A 13,847-nucleotide genomic window follows, 5' to 3' on the forward strand; every position below is an offset into this window, starting at 1 on the left:
GCCTTATCAGCTGGAAAAGAGCCTCAGTGCAGATTACCAAGAAACATACAGATACTATCTAGCTGGTAGTAGAGCCATTCATCAAGGTGGAACAGAACCTTGTCCACACAACAGCCAACCTACTTGCATGCCTTCATAATGATGCATTGCAAACGTGTGTATTTGTGTGGGTGTGTACATGTCTGCTTGTGTATATATGTGTGTATGTGTGTGGAGTGAAACCAATGTAAACAGGGAGGGTTAGACTAAAGCATAGCTCTGGGGCTTTAAATAAATACTGGCTAGGCCTGACAGTGGCAGACACATACACTCACACAAACACAATAGTTGTCTCCACTGCTGACACAAGAGTGCCAGCCAGCCACCATAGGTGATGATAAAGCAGGCAGCAAAAGGCGTCACTAACAGTGCCACGGTGCTTATAAGCCGTATCTGGTCTCTGCCATCTGCTGTGTTTGTAATGTGAATCGTTTCTCACCACTTGTCATCCACTGACTGCACTTGTAAAGTTAGAAATAGCTTCCGGACCTGCTTGAGGAAACTGAGAATTTTGGCAGTCGTTTGGTCGGCCTCGGATACAGGCAACCATAAAGTACACTCGGTTCTGTTCTGCGGATACAAGTCACCAGGTTACGAAATAAGAAGAGGCATTACAAGGATGAGACGTTTCCTCCTCATTTCGGAGTGTGAAAGAAAAGATTTAAAGAGCCTCAGGTTTGTAGAATTCAAACATAGGCTGTGATCTGTAAAAGGACTGGACATTTGGGAGATACATCTGGGTAAGTTCAGTAGAGATACATATTTTGACTCTCTCTCATGGCCAAATAATGAAAAGCAGAGGGGGGGAAAGGGTTGTAAAAGGAAGTCAGCAACACCTCTAACTGAAATGACTGTCATTAGTGATGCAAAGCTTTCATAACTAAATTTTCAGTCATTTATTAAAGTCTGAGTAGGAAATACTTGTTTTCATTGTAGGAATTCAGGCAGATCCAGACAACAAAATATCGGCGTTCAGTGCCGTTTAGCTGATTTCCACCAAAATAAGGAGGCAGAATTAAAACACAAGAACTTTACTGCAGGCTTACCAATGCAGTCACTCGAGATCCCTTTTTAGTTTCACAGCCTAGAGGACATCAAATGGTACATCATGAAAATGAATGTTTTCCCTCAAGACAGACAAAGGGTAACATTTGTAACTTCATAAGATCCCAGTCCATGTGCTTTAGTGCTGCCTGGTTTTAATTGGTATATCTGGTGAGGCTTTCCAGAGGGAGAGTAAGGCATTCTCACACTCCAGGGGATAACATATGATTCTGTGTCTCAGAGATCAAACCAGAGCAGTGGTGTGAGGGAGGCAATGCCCCTTCCTCTCTGATGCCCAGAACCATGAAATCTCCATTCATTTTCAAAAGCAATAAAAAAAAGTACATTTACATCAATTAATGATACATTTCCCTTTATAATGTCCCTTCTGTTGCACACGAGGCGCACTATAGATCATTTTGAAATGTAATTAATACTTAAATGACGTAAGTGTAATTGCCACGTGCGTGAACACGTACTGTATATTAAAACATAAATAGCTCGTCACTGTGCAGTGCACGCAATGATGAACTGCTCAGCGCTCCCCACTTAAAGCAGTCAGCAGTGAAAACCCGACTGCGTGTGCGTGCTCTGTGCGTGGTTGCCCACAGTGGTGTGCTGCAGTCCGCTCCCTGCCGTAGTTGAGTAAAGTACATGGACATTAGCGGGCGCAGCGGCACAACCACCGAGCTGGAGTGGATTAAAACTGCGTGCGTGCGTGGAGAGCCACTCGACGACCGACTGCGAAACCCCCGGAGTGTAATCCCAAGTCCGTTATACCAGTTTGCAAATGCGAAACAGCAAAGCAGAGGCTGTCGGTAAACTCAGTTAGTGGCGTGCATTGTGTGTGCGTGTATGTGTGTGTGAGAGTGTGTGTCAATCAGGGAGAGAGGGAGAGAAAGCTCGGCGGGAATGGCTTCATCTCCGTGCGGCAACAGTAACTTTGATTCCGGTCTGGAAATCAAAACTCGCTCGGTGGAGCAGACGCTTATTCCTTTAGTTTCGCAGGTGAGTACTCCGGAAACCTAAACCGTGACGTTTAGTTATCGCATTCGAAGCCCTTGTGCTCTCAAACCACACTTCGACTTTACAGCTGTGTCGAGCACATGACACCGATTCTGTTGTTTACCTATTTGTGCACTGTGTCTGCAGTGCGTGCTTCCTTCCCGTGCTGCGTTTAAAAGCAGTCCCACGTGCGAATAGTTTATCAAGTTACGACACTGTGGTAGTCCTGTAACTGTTGTAGAAAACGGAAAAAGTAACGATACTCAAAGTTGTCTTAAGTTACAAAGGTGGGCACAGCCAAGTCTGAGGAAAATAAGCTGTGGATACGCTGAACGGGTAACTTGGGAAGTTTGTGATTTACAGAATTACATAACAGACTAGAATAATGCAGGGTAGTGAAACTGTTCACACCCAGAAGGCAATAAAATGAATTATGATGATGGTTCTTTATCTTTTTGAGACGATCACAAACTCTCCAGGAAGTCTTCACACTCTTCAGAGAGTAGCCCAGAAGCCGTAAGTTTTCCCTGAAGTCCTCCTTCGCTGTTCCCGAGCTGTGGCTCTCTCTTCTCTAATTGAGCCACTTTGAAGCACGTGCTTTGTTTTTCAATAAACACAGGAAAATGAAGGACCCACTTAAGGCCACTGCACTCCCTCAGCAACTCTCCACTCTTACACACTTTAACAGTCCCCGGATTAAACAAAACAAGGAGCTTAGGTCAATAAGTTAATGAATCGTTTTATTGTATGTTGGTTAGAAGCTGGAGGCTGTTTGGGCCATTTTAGGCTTTAATTTGCATGACTATCTTCCGCTCTTGTTTCCAGCATGTCACAAAAATGGGGAAGTCGTCTGCTCCTGAATAGGGAAGTGACCACTAGTCTTATAAATGCTAATATCCCCCTGTTTTGTAGGACAGGGTTGTGGTTTTCACTTGAAAGACAGTGGGAGAAATCAGCATCTCACTGCTGGGTGAACAGAGTCTGGATAATACCACACTGGGAGGCCCATGACACTGTCCCTGCCCCTCCTGTGCTCACTGGCAACCTGCTTCCTCCCTCTCATTGCACAGGTTCATTTGAAAGATATAAGGTCATCCTGTCCCGAATAGATATGGGTTACTTATCAGAAAAGGACATCTGTTAGAGGGATGTGCTTTCCATGTAGTATGATAACTCAGGGCTAAATCTGTGCGAGCGTATACCGGCAGTGCAAGCAGGAGTTTGGGGAACAATATTCACACTAAGTACTGCTGTAATAATGCGCAAAAGTGTACAATAAATGTCCCATCCCTTGTGTTAGTGTAATATTTGCTGTCCAGCAAACTTATGGTGCACTCCTGCCTGCTGAGTTATTGGCTGGGCTCCCGTCTGTAGAGGGGTAAACTGTAATATGCATTCAGCTTATTACAGTCCATAGAGGGCCTCAAGGACAGTGTTTCCTAATTTTCTTTTTTTCTCAGTGTAAGGCCTGTCCCCATAGCAACAGAGCTCTGCAATGCTGAAAGAAACCACATTTTCAAGGACCGTCAACTCCATATGTAACATTTTGTTGTTGTTTTGTCATAAGATCAAGGTCACTGTTAACTGATACACAGGTTCCTCTTTGTGTGCAAAAATGCACAACTTTTCCTTTTATTTTTATTATTATTATTTTTTTTTTTAAAGAAATGATTCTGAGCATGAAATGATTAGTCTATTTTACCGAAGTAATAATTTTGACAATCTGATTCTGACAATGGATGTTATTTGAATTTAGATTTTGAAATTAGACGTCCTCTGGGGGCTTAAGTCAGCCTTTTCTGCTGTTTGTGGAGATGCAATTGATTCAAAGAATAATTGCTGAAGGTAGAAAATTGTTTGTATGATTCTGATTTCCTAGAAATAGTTTCCATAAAAACCCCCAACAAAAAACGTATGTTATAGTGAACTTCTTTACGGAGTCACTTAGTTGGATTTTACATGGATTGCTTAGTAAATCTCAAGCATTAGGTGTGGTAGTTTTTTTTTTTTTTTTTTTTTTTTACAGATTGTAAATAATCAGATAAATTGAATGAAATTATAACATTTTTTAAGTCAAATCATTAATTTTGAAAGGTCATGATGGTTATTCTGACACTGGTGGTTGTAAATATGTGGTTTTTGGTGTTTGTGCACGCTAGGACAGTGCTAGGTTATAGTTCGTAACAATTGGGACTCTGATTTGAGTAATCGTGACCAGCTAGCCTTCATTTTCTGTCTAAAATGCAGTGAATAGAAAAGCAACAAAGCTGCTGTCTTGTCATAATTCAAGAAGGACCGTAAACTTTATTCTGATTGTAAGGATGGTGACTTGCAGGTGTCACGTATGATAATAAACTGCTTATTGAGATTCCACAATGAATGTGCAAAAATTATTGGCAACAAAACAACTGTTAGTATTCTAAATAGTTTTTCCAGTAAGAAACTGCTGTTGTAGATTACAGTAGGTACGCTGGAAAATAACGGCTAATATATTTGCAAGAACTTCACCGTAAATTACAGGAAAACAATCCTGGACACTTGCTGTTTATGTGTGTTTTTGTGTATGCACTGAATGAGAGAAAAAGAAATCGCTTTGCGAGAAAAGTCAGTAGAAAGGCTGATGGTTAACCCAGCTGTGATAATAAAATTACCTGGCTTCAGGTGTGTATGATAACTTTGTTAACGGCGTTATGTGACATTTCTGAGAATGAGTATTGCCATACATGTGCATCAATTGAATTAGTGTGGGCTGTGCTCTGCAGCTTGTCTTCTTAAGGAGCGTTGTATGCATGCGCGTGTGTGTGTGTGTGTGTGTGGATCTCATAACTATCAAAGCGGAAATGAAAAAGCAGTGTCAGTCTGAGAGCCTACGTTTGATAAGGTTTTATGTTGTTTACTCTCCCCTTTTATTTTTTAATTATTTATTTCCTCTCCTCTCGCCTTGTTGACGTTGATATCCTCAGGCCTCTGTTATCAGCTTCACTCCCACCAGGGTGTAATTATAGGCCAGGGAAACCTCCCCGTCTTGCACTTCATACATATACACAAACTGGATAGATGCACGCAGTCCCACCTACGTCTTTCCTTTTTATGCATACTGATTATTTTGTGTATGCATTTTTTTTTTTGTGTTTGTCTGGGGTTTTTTTTTTTTTTTTTTTTGCACCAGTAGGTCAGAGTCATTCCCAACTTTCCAGCTGGTCTGAGATTCTGCAATTTAAATGAGTCCTGTTTTCTTAATGGACCACCTGGATGCTTTCGGGCCGCGTTCTTTATCATTTTGACCAGTTCCTTCCTTTTCTCCTTCGACTTCTTTTTTTCAAACTACAAAATGCATTTTCTTGATTTCTAAACGACACATTCTCCTATGTTAATACAAATTTTGTAATATGCTTTGCTTCACCTTTGCCATCGGTTTTGTATTCAGGGACATGGTGAGGCTAATGAATTGCTCTGGTGGTGGTCAAAATGTAATGGCCATCATGCAGAGAGAAGGGGAAACTAAAGCAAACACGTCTGCTGTTGTGTGTGCGTGCTACCTGTGATGTGGCCTATAGCCAGCTGGAAGGCAATTAGCAATACTCTGGATGCTTTTTCCTTGAGATCCGATTCCTGTTTTGAAGTGGTAATTAGTGGGGGAAAAAACAGTTATGTTCCTGGGCTTTTATAATTGAGGTGTGTTTTCCTATTAAAAACGCAGCAGCCCAGTCTGGGTGCGGACATGGTGGTCCACACTGATGAAGTGTAAAGGTGCTGTTTTGAAGCAAAGACTTGTGGGAACGAATAGGAGCTTGGGAATAATCTCTAAGACTTTGATCAGATTGGTGTACGTTAAACACTCGTGACACCCTGGCCTTGTGATTACATAGCTCAGCTGTCTCCATCATTTTTCTTCAGGCCCGAGCCAGGAGTTTCTTAAAAGATTTTCTCCTATAATTGGGCCTGGAAAATCCGTTCTCTGTCTGCGTTTGTTAGCATCGACTTTGTCATGCTTCCAGGGGTTCTGTGGTGGTTGCAGTTTTGCTTTCTGAAGTGTTATAGAACACTGTGGGGGGGGAGAAAAAAGCTTTCCCGTGTTCTTTTTGCTCTCAACCTGGATTGAAATGGCATATTTATCACCCAAACAAATGCTCAGGGGAAAGTCAGAGGATGTGATTTTTCTCAAAGCTTTGCCATTTTGCCATAAATTTCAACATTAAACAAAAAAGCTGACAAAACACGCTTCATAAACATACTCCAAACTTAACGGCTTCGTAAGCACGGCCATCAGTCAAATTTCCGTTCCGCCCTCTGGAAATACTGGAAATTGAATTTTACTGAGGTACGAGGCTCTATTTCCTTCCTAATGTTCCTGGTCCTATAGTAGAGTGACATGACAAACGTCCAGGTAGTGAAGTTGTTTTTTATATCTAGACAGAGGCATTACTGTTGCCATGAGCCCTAACAGATCTCCGTCCTCGAGTCGTATGATGATAATGGAGACAAATGGGTCCCTGGCATGAAAGTAAAACCACATGAGGATAGCAACGCACTCCAAGCTTGCACGTGAATACACACTCATAAATCAGAGCATATAAATATAACATGATTGGGACAACATATGCCTTTATTGTATATGTGGGAGATGGGTGGGGAATTCCACAGTGGTTTGAGCGTCTTTGTATCTGTGTACTCTGATGTGTGTGATTGTCTGCTCACGGATAACAGAATCTACACAGATCTGTGGTGGTGGGATTGTGGTTTTCATGTGTCATCGTCTGTTTTGTGTTCTGCTGCTACAGGTTGTCACCCCGTCCAAGTTCAACCCACTGTGGTGGTGACTAAAACAGAACGCCTGATAACACAATTTGAGAGCAACCTTTTTTCCTGTTACGTCAGTATCAGTGAAAGATGCTGATTAATGGCCACGCTATTTACACAAACACTCCCAATCACCAGTGTTGGGAAGGTAAAATATATTCCACTACAGATTACAGAATACATGCCCCCAAAATGTAGTTTGTAACATATTTTGTTAAGTTACTCAATGCAAGGAACGTATTCTGAATACTTTAGATTACTTAATATAATGTCATGCTTTTTACAACTACATGAATGTACTATTGCTGTGTGATTTATTACTATTACTGAAGGTTACTTGCCACCAAGCTAACATTGTTAGCTGAGGTTAGTTCATAGACTGCTTTCCGAACTGCACATGATTATTTGCAGCTAGCAGGTTTTTAATGTTATCCAAGTCTAACAGTCAGCAGTCTATGAACTAACGCCAGCTAACAATGTTAGCTTGGTGGCGGGTAGCTTTTAGTAATAGTAATAAATCACACAGCAATAGTACATTGAAGTGGCACATAACCCAGGTAGCTACCACAACTAAAACATAATAGTTGCAGTAGGCTAGTGAACTTACTTTCAGATGTTTCTTTGGGTTGGAGGTGGAGGCTTTTGACGCTGAAAGTAGCTTGGTTGCTGGCAAACAGAGTTTGCATTGCACGGTCAGATTTGGCCCATCCCTTTTTTTTTTTTCTTTAAATGTGAAGTGGTGTCAGAATTTCCAAGTAAGAAATGCATTCCTGCCTGTACACTGCTGGCTCTGGGTCCATTGTGTAACTGATGCCACCAGGATTAACATGACGCTTACATTAGAGCCTCTAATTCCGACAATGCGTGGAATTACCAGAATTAGAGAGGGGATAGCCTAACATATGAAACAGGAAAAGACCGCTGTGAAATCCATTTATTTCAACAAAGTAACTGTATTCCAATTATCATCTTTTTTTGGGTAACTGTAACGGAATACAGTTACTCTTATTGTGTATTTTAAATACGTAACGCTGGTACATGTATTCTGTTACTCCCCAACACTGCCAATCACTCATATTTCCATACAGTATATTAGGGCTGTTCAATATAACGATATATATGGGATGACGATATAAAAACGTCTATAGTTTCATTTTACGCTATCGTTGTTTCGTGGTGTCACAAAATAAACAGTTTACAGCAATATTTTTTCATTGTTTTGATGGTCACTGTAGTGGCTATATTAATTTCTTAAAGTTATCTCTTTCTCTTATATTTAATATAACTACACTACGGACGGACAAGCGCCTGTTTTTATGCGTTGTCGTTAACAACAACGATGGTAAAACCATCGCGTGTCCGCTCGTTTATTTTCCACATAAACCTTTCACAATAAAGCTCAAGATCCTGTTGAGACTTTTCAAAATAAACTGAATCAAGTGAAAGAGTAGGCAGATTATTTACAGATGAGGAGTAAAAAAGAGCCGCCAGGTGCTAAAAAATAAACCTTAGACTCAAACGTTAGAACAGGCTTTTCCCCACAGCACGCTGTGTAATAAATACTCACAAAGAAAACTGCGGCCGTTACAACTTATTTCTAAATGTATCGGTTAAAACACTCGACTCCAGGTACACGACGCCCAGCTGGAAACACTTCATGAAAGTTGAGCTGCCCGAGAGTCACAGAATTTACAGAAAATGTTAAATTTTGATTTTATATCGTTATCGGGACGATAGAATTCTTATATCGGGATATGAGATTTTGGTCATATCGCACAGTCCTACACTATATACCCTTTTCCCCTCTAAAGAAACTGGGAGATCGTGCGGTTTTGCAGGTTGGTTCTACACATGGGCTCTCAGCTGGTTTAAAGATCTAATATATGAATTGCAGTGAGCCTGACTCGCATTATTGTTGAATAAATGACGCTCTTTGGCATGTCCTTGTTCAGCAGTAGGAAGTAAACAGTCAACAAGCCTGTTTCATCAAAGTGAAATGAGATGCAATTCCACTCGGCTCCCCTTGTTTTCTAGTAAAGTGGTTGCATTAGGCAGCTAACTTTGTCAATTTGGAGAATCCACATTCTCTCTTCTGATGATTAAATCCACTCTTCTAAGCCTCCCACCCTGACTCATATTCACTTTTCATTGCATTTCTCTAACACAAACACACACTCAGTGTCATGTAAACACACATGTGCAGAGCTTAAATGATCGGTGTTTCCCCCTTGTCCCCTCGAGCGGTCTTTTCATTATTGCTATCAGGGGAGTCATTACAGATTGCTGTTCTCTTTAAGTGCAGATAAAAGGGTCTGTCTTACATGTCGAGCCGTTGACCTTTCCTCGGTTAATATACTTCCAGATGAGAAAAGTGCTTCTTTTTTTTTGCCTGTGTGTGTGTGTGTGTGTGTGTGTGTGTGTGTGTGTGTGTGTGTGTGTGTGTGTGTGTGTGTGTGTGTGTGTGTGTGTGTGTGTGTGTATATGTCTTCATTTATGTGTGTGCGCACCTGAAACCTCCAAATAACCTGGCCCAATGGGATCAGTCACCTAGAGGGAACAGCAGAGTTAATTTAATGGTGCAAGAAGGCAATCTCACGCTCTGCAATTTAACTTATTTGAAAGGTGAGGCTAATAGCAGAAGGTGCTTTTAATTGTCTAAGGAGAAGCCACTGCCTCTGACCGAGATGTATGGCTATATCCTGAAGGCTGATAAAGTATTGATTAAGCCCCTCTCCCATCATCAGTCAGCCTCAAATTGCTTTCATTCAGTCTTTCATTGACCATCAAATGAAAATGGGGAACAGACTCATTTTGTCAGTTTGTGAAAACTTGGGTCCTAGTTGTCTGCAGTAACACTGAGTGTTTGGTTTTTATCCGTCAAGGTTTTACAATTTTCCGCCGTCAGATTCCTGAGAGAAGAAGTGACAATAACAAAACTGCTGTCAGTGGATTCTTATCTCGACTAACCAGGATATTATTTTTGTAAAGATATGTTGCCATGCATTTTTTTTTTTTCTTTTTTGCAAATTACTATAAATTTTTTAAAATTCTGTTATCACCGCAACTTCCCTGAGCTCACTGTTAATATGATCTGCCACCGTGTTCACGCACTGTGTGTGAATGATCCTCCAAGACCTGCAGAGGCTCTTAGGTGCTTATTATTCCTGTTTAATATCAAGTGATTGTCTGGCCCATTGCCGCCCTGTGCTTACAGTATATTTTTCTGAGTTATGATGATGAGGTAGTGATGGGACATCTCATAAGTATGAGCACACAGGAGGAAATCTCTCTGTCGGTGAAGATGTGATGCCTAATGTGGCGTGATGTTTTGTGTTGTCCAGCCTCACACCCTGCGGATTAAGATGGATGTATAAACACATGGCTGAAGCACAAACAAGGACATATGTATTAAGAAACCTCACAACCATTTCCTAGGCTCTCATTCTGTAGCTGTACATAAGGAATATTTTACTAAAATAGCACAGATACAGGTTGAATAGCTTTCTCTGTTTTTTAAACTGTGCTCGCTAAGAAGTAAGATATAGTGTTGCTGTACATGCTGTTAGGACATGCAGACTGAAGAGTGAGACAGGACAGGCCTCTTACTGTAATCTTGTAGGCATGCACTCTCCTATTTGCCTTGTCATGTACTGCTAGAGATATGACATGATATATCTATATTATCTGCTGCCTGGACAACCGCAGGTAAACACACCACTGTTTGGCAGGCAGCTGTTTGTTTCTTGTTGTTTTCCTCTTTGTGTGTCTGTGGCTGAGCATTGTGATCATTCTGGTCTTGAGCCCATGACATTGACCTGACAGTTTTACACACTGTGGGGTTTAGAGGTTAAGCTCTGCAAATCCTGGTTATGACAGGAACCCTTTCTACGTTTCCAGGTAAACCATTGCACCATCCTATAGTTTCATGGTAAGGGTGACGTCTTTATATGAAAGTGGAGGTTGCTGTCACTGAAAATATCGCACCAGTCAGTGTTACTATTCCTTTCTGTACTTGATCAGCTGGTCCTTGTCACGATCTTCTTACCTCTGTCCTCCTGGCTTGCATTGTAAGGAATGTAGAAATATCTCAAAGTGAAAAACAAAACCAAGTCTAGGAAACGAAGCAGTCTTTAAGCATTAGTTGGATATAAGTATAATTATCTTTTTGATCATGTATTATCTATAAAGGTTTTCTGACACTCATCCCAGAGCTGTCCAAGTCTTCCTGTTTGTTCTTCTCTCCTTCCCCATCAGCAACATTGCTAACTTTACCTCCGAGGAATCCTTCAGCCTGGCTTGTATGTGTTAATTGCTTTCTTCAAGCGTCTTTGAACTTCTCCCCCCCTCGATAATGAGTTCTTTTAAAAAGATGAGGTTTGACATGACAGAACAAAGACAGTGTGAAGGGCACAGGGAACATAGAATACCAAACATTTTCTGTAATTCAGAACAATTTCAAAGTTGCCGTGTCACCTTTGCCATCACTTAATGTCTGCACTGTTTGATTAAAAATTGATTTTTTATTTTATTTTAGTTTCTTTGTTAATCTTTTGATTACTTAAATGATAAATTTCACTTTATGCTAAATTGGCAAGCATGCCACTTTTAATTCAGTGCGATATCACTTTTAGTGACTACTTCAACCTCAAGCAGTCGTGTTGAGTGACTGCCAGATCACCTCACTTTGTGGGGTGATTCAGGGTGTGTCTGTAAGGAAGTATCAGTGTGTAAGATGCTGTAGCACCTCGTTTGTATGTCTTCCACCCTTCCTCTGTTGCTCTGCCCAATTTCCTGATTTCGTTTTCCTGTCACACCCCTTTCTCTTTTGGTCTTTAGTTCTGCCTTTAGCCTTGTGCCTGTTTTCTTCTCACCACTCTCCACTTACCTTTCAGTTTTCTAACTATTAATCTCAACTTCTCCAGAGAGTTAGGGGCTCTATATCACCTCATTAATTATGCAGCTTGCTGAAAACCTAGCTAGAGGCTGCAGGTATAGCCTCAGCTGAATAGCTCAGCCCAATCATTTCTTTGGATCTTTCCCTCTTTCTTCTCTACCGTAAAATGAGACGCAATCTTCGGGACTGCATCCATTCTGAAGAACACTAATGGGAATAGCATGTAACCAGCTGAGCCAGATTTGGCCGTCTCTTTCTCTGACATAGAATGGATGAAGATGATGCTATTCTTACCACGTTTTGTCTGAGCGTCACATATCTTCAGGGGAAATGTTTTCTGAAAGGAATGCAATGTTGAAAGCACAGCTGTAAAGAGATAGGATCTTGGACATTTTGAAAAGACTTTGTATCAAGAATGGGTTTATATAATTTTAACTTGCAGGATTGAGCTATGTTTGTAATTGTCAGATTTCCATGGGCTAACTATAATGAAATGGAAAAGCAATACATTCCCCTGTGTCAGTTTTGGCCGGCGGTCATAGGTTCTGTCCAATAATATGACGTGAGACTGGAGTAAAAGACCTCCATGGATTGGCACTTTATTAAAGAAGGAGCATGATAACAGCACAAACACTAACTACAACTAAACCAAATGGCTTCCTTTTATACTCTACCTTTTCAGGTGAACATCCGGAATAGCCCAAGTATGGGGGTTAACTAATCAACATGAAAACATAACCCTCCACACAAACAAACATACAATAACATTAAAGAACATCACAAACATATACATATTTCCAACACATACTATAAACAAACCAATAACATAAGCTTCACCCATTTCTATCTAAATTAAAACCCTCTTTAACCATACTCCCTAACCTGGCACATTGGTCTGCTCCAAGAGCTCTTAAACAGGTGATTGAGCCACTTTCACTCTTTTGCTCCACATCCTGCAAGAAGCAACCAGGACAGGTGAGTACCTTTACAAGTTCTCATTTCACATATGTTTAGGTTATTGATAAATGATTAACTGCAAACAGCTCTAACTTTGGCTCTTCTCCGACACAGGTAGGATGGTCAGTCCCACTGTCTCTTTTCAGTTAAAAGCTGTCAATTTAATCATATGTCAAATAACCTAATAAAAGACTCCATAAGAACTAATGTGTTTTCTTTATTACCCTATTTTAAATTCCTAATCCAACAATTAATCACTAACAATACCCCCCTGGTCTCCATTACACCCTGCCTCTCAAGCAGACTTTTATCCTTTTGATGAGCTCCAGTGCGATTGCCTAATGCTGCGTTCACACTGGAAGTGATGTGGCGACCGTATAAAGTGAATGAAACTATGAGCAAAAATACCCACTGGCGGCACAAAGTGGGAGGGACCCAAGATGAACTTTTCTCAAGTTATAAGTCAGCCAATGAGAATGTACCATACTGCTGATTGACAAATGACCTTATAGTAAATGCATTAATAGGTTACCTAGGCACCAGGAGGCTAGGATGTCTGTGAGCGACCAGCTGTCAGCTTCACAGCAATGCACGACGACTGAACCACTACCAGTGTGGGTACAACTTTAGACTACAGCTGGAGATTGTAGTTCTTGTTCTGTGGGCTCTGTGTAGGAGCCCATGAAATGGATAACCAGCTTCTGAATGTTCTGGTTAGAGCAGAACGTCTGTCAACAGGTGCAGTGGATAAAAGTGGCGTACAACAACATCCTTTCGTAGAAGCAGCAAAAAGAAATCAAGGACCACCCCAGCAATCTCGCCACAGCAGTCTGATTAGCAGCGCCAAAAACTTTCAGAATAACAGTGAGGCATCGATGGCAGATGGCATTATCTCAGTTGCATGAAAAGTAAGTCCCCTATACACTCAGGTGGCTATCAATATACCTGGGCAGCCTGCCAGGTAAAGTTCGTGTGCGGCAAACACTCTGACACCTAGCTCTTGGTATGAGGAAGATGTTCTCATCTTGTCACCGTTTCTAGATGACTGGAGCCAGCGGGTGACAGCTGGGGCCAGTCAGCCGGGATTCATAGCCCAGTGTGTACATGT

At 41.2% G+C, this 13,847-nt stretch overlaps 1 protein-coding gene across 1 annotated transcript in view; it reads left to right on the forward strand.

Moving 5' to 3' along the window:
- Positions 1-1,611: 1,611 nt before the first annotated feature.
- ctnnal1 (catenin (cadherin-associated protein), alpha-like 1) overlaps positions 1,612-13,847 on the forward strand; it is a 54,526-nt gene continuing 42,290 nt past the window's right edge. Inside the window, exon 1 of the mRNA XM_026157469.1 lies at positions 1,612-2,091. Coding sequence (XP_026013254.1) covers positions 1,996-2,091 — 96 coding nt within the window. The 5' untranslated portion in view covers positions 1,612-1,995. The remainder of the gene's footprint in view (positions 2,092-13,847) is intronic.

This window comes from Astatotilapia calliptera, chromosome 22 (assembly GCF_900246225.1).
Source record: "Astatotilapia calliptera chromosome 22, fAstCal1.2, whole genome shotgun sequence".
Taxonomy (NCBI): domain Eukaryota; kingdom Metazoa; phylum Chordata; class Actinopteri; order Cichliformes; family Cichlidae; genus Astatotilapia; species Astatotilapia calliptera.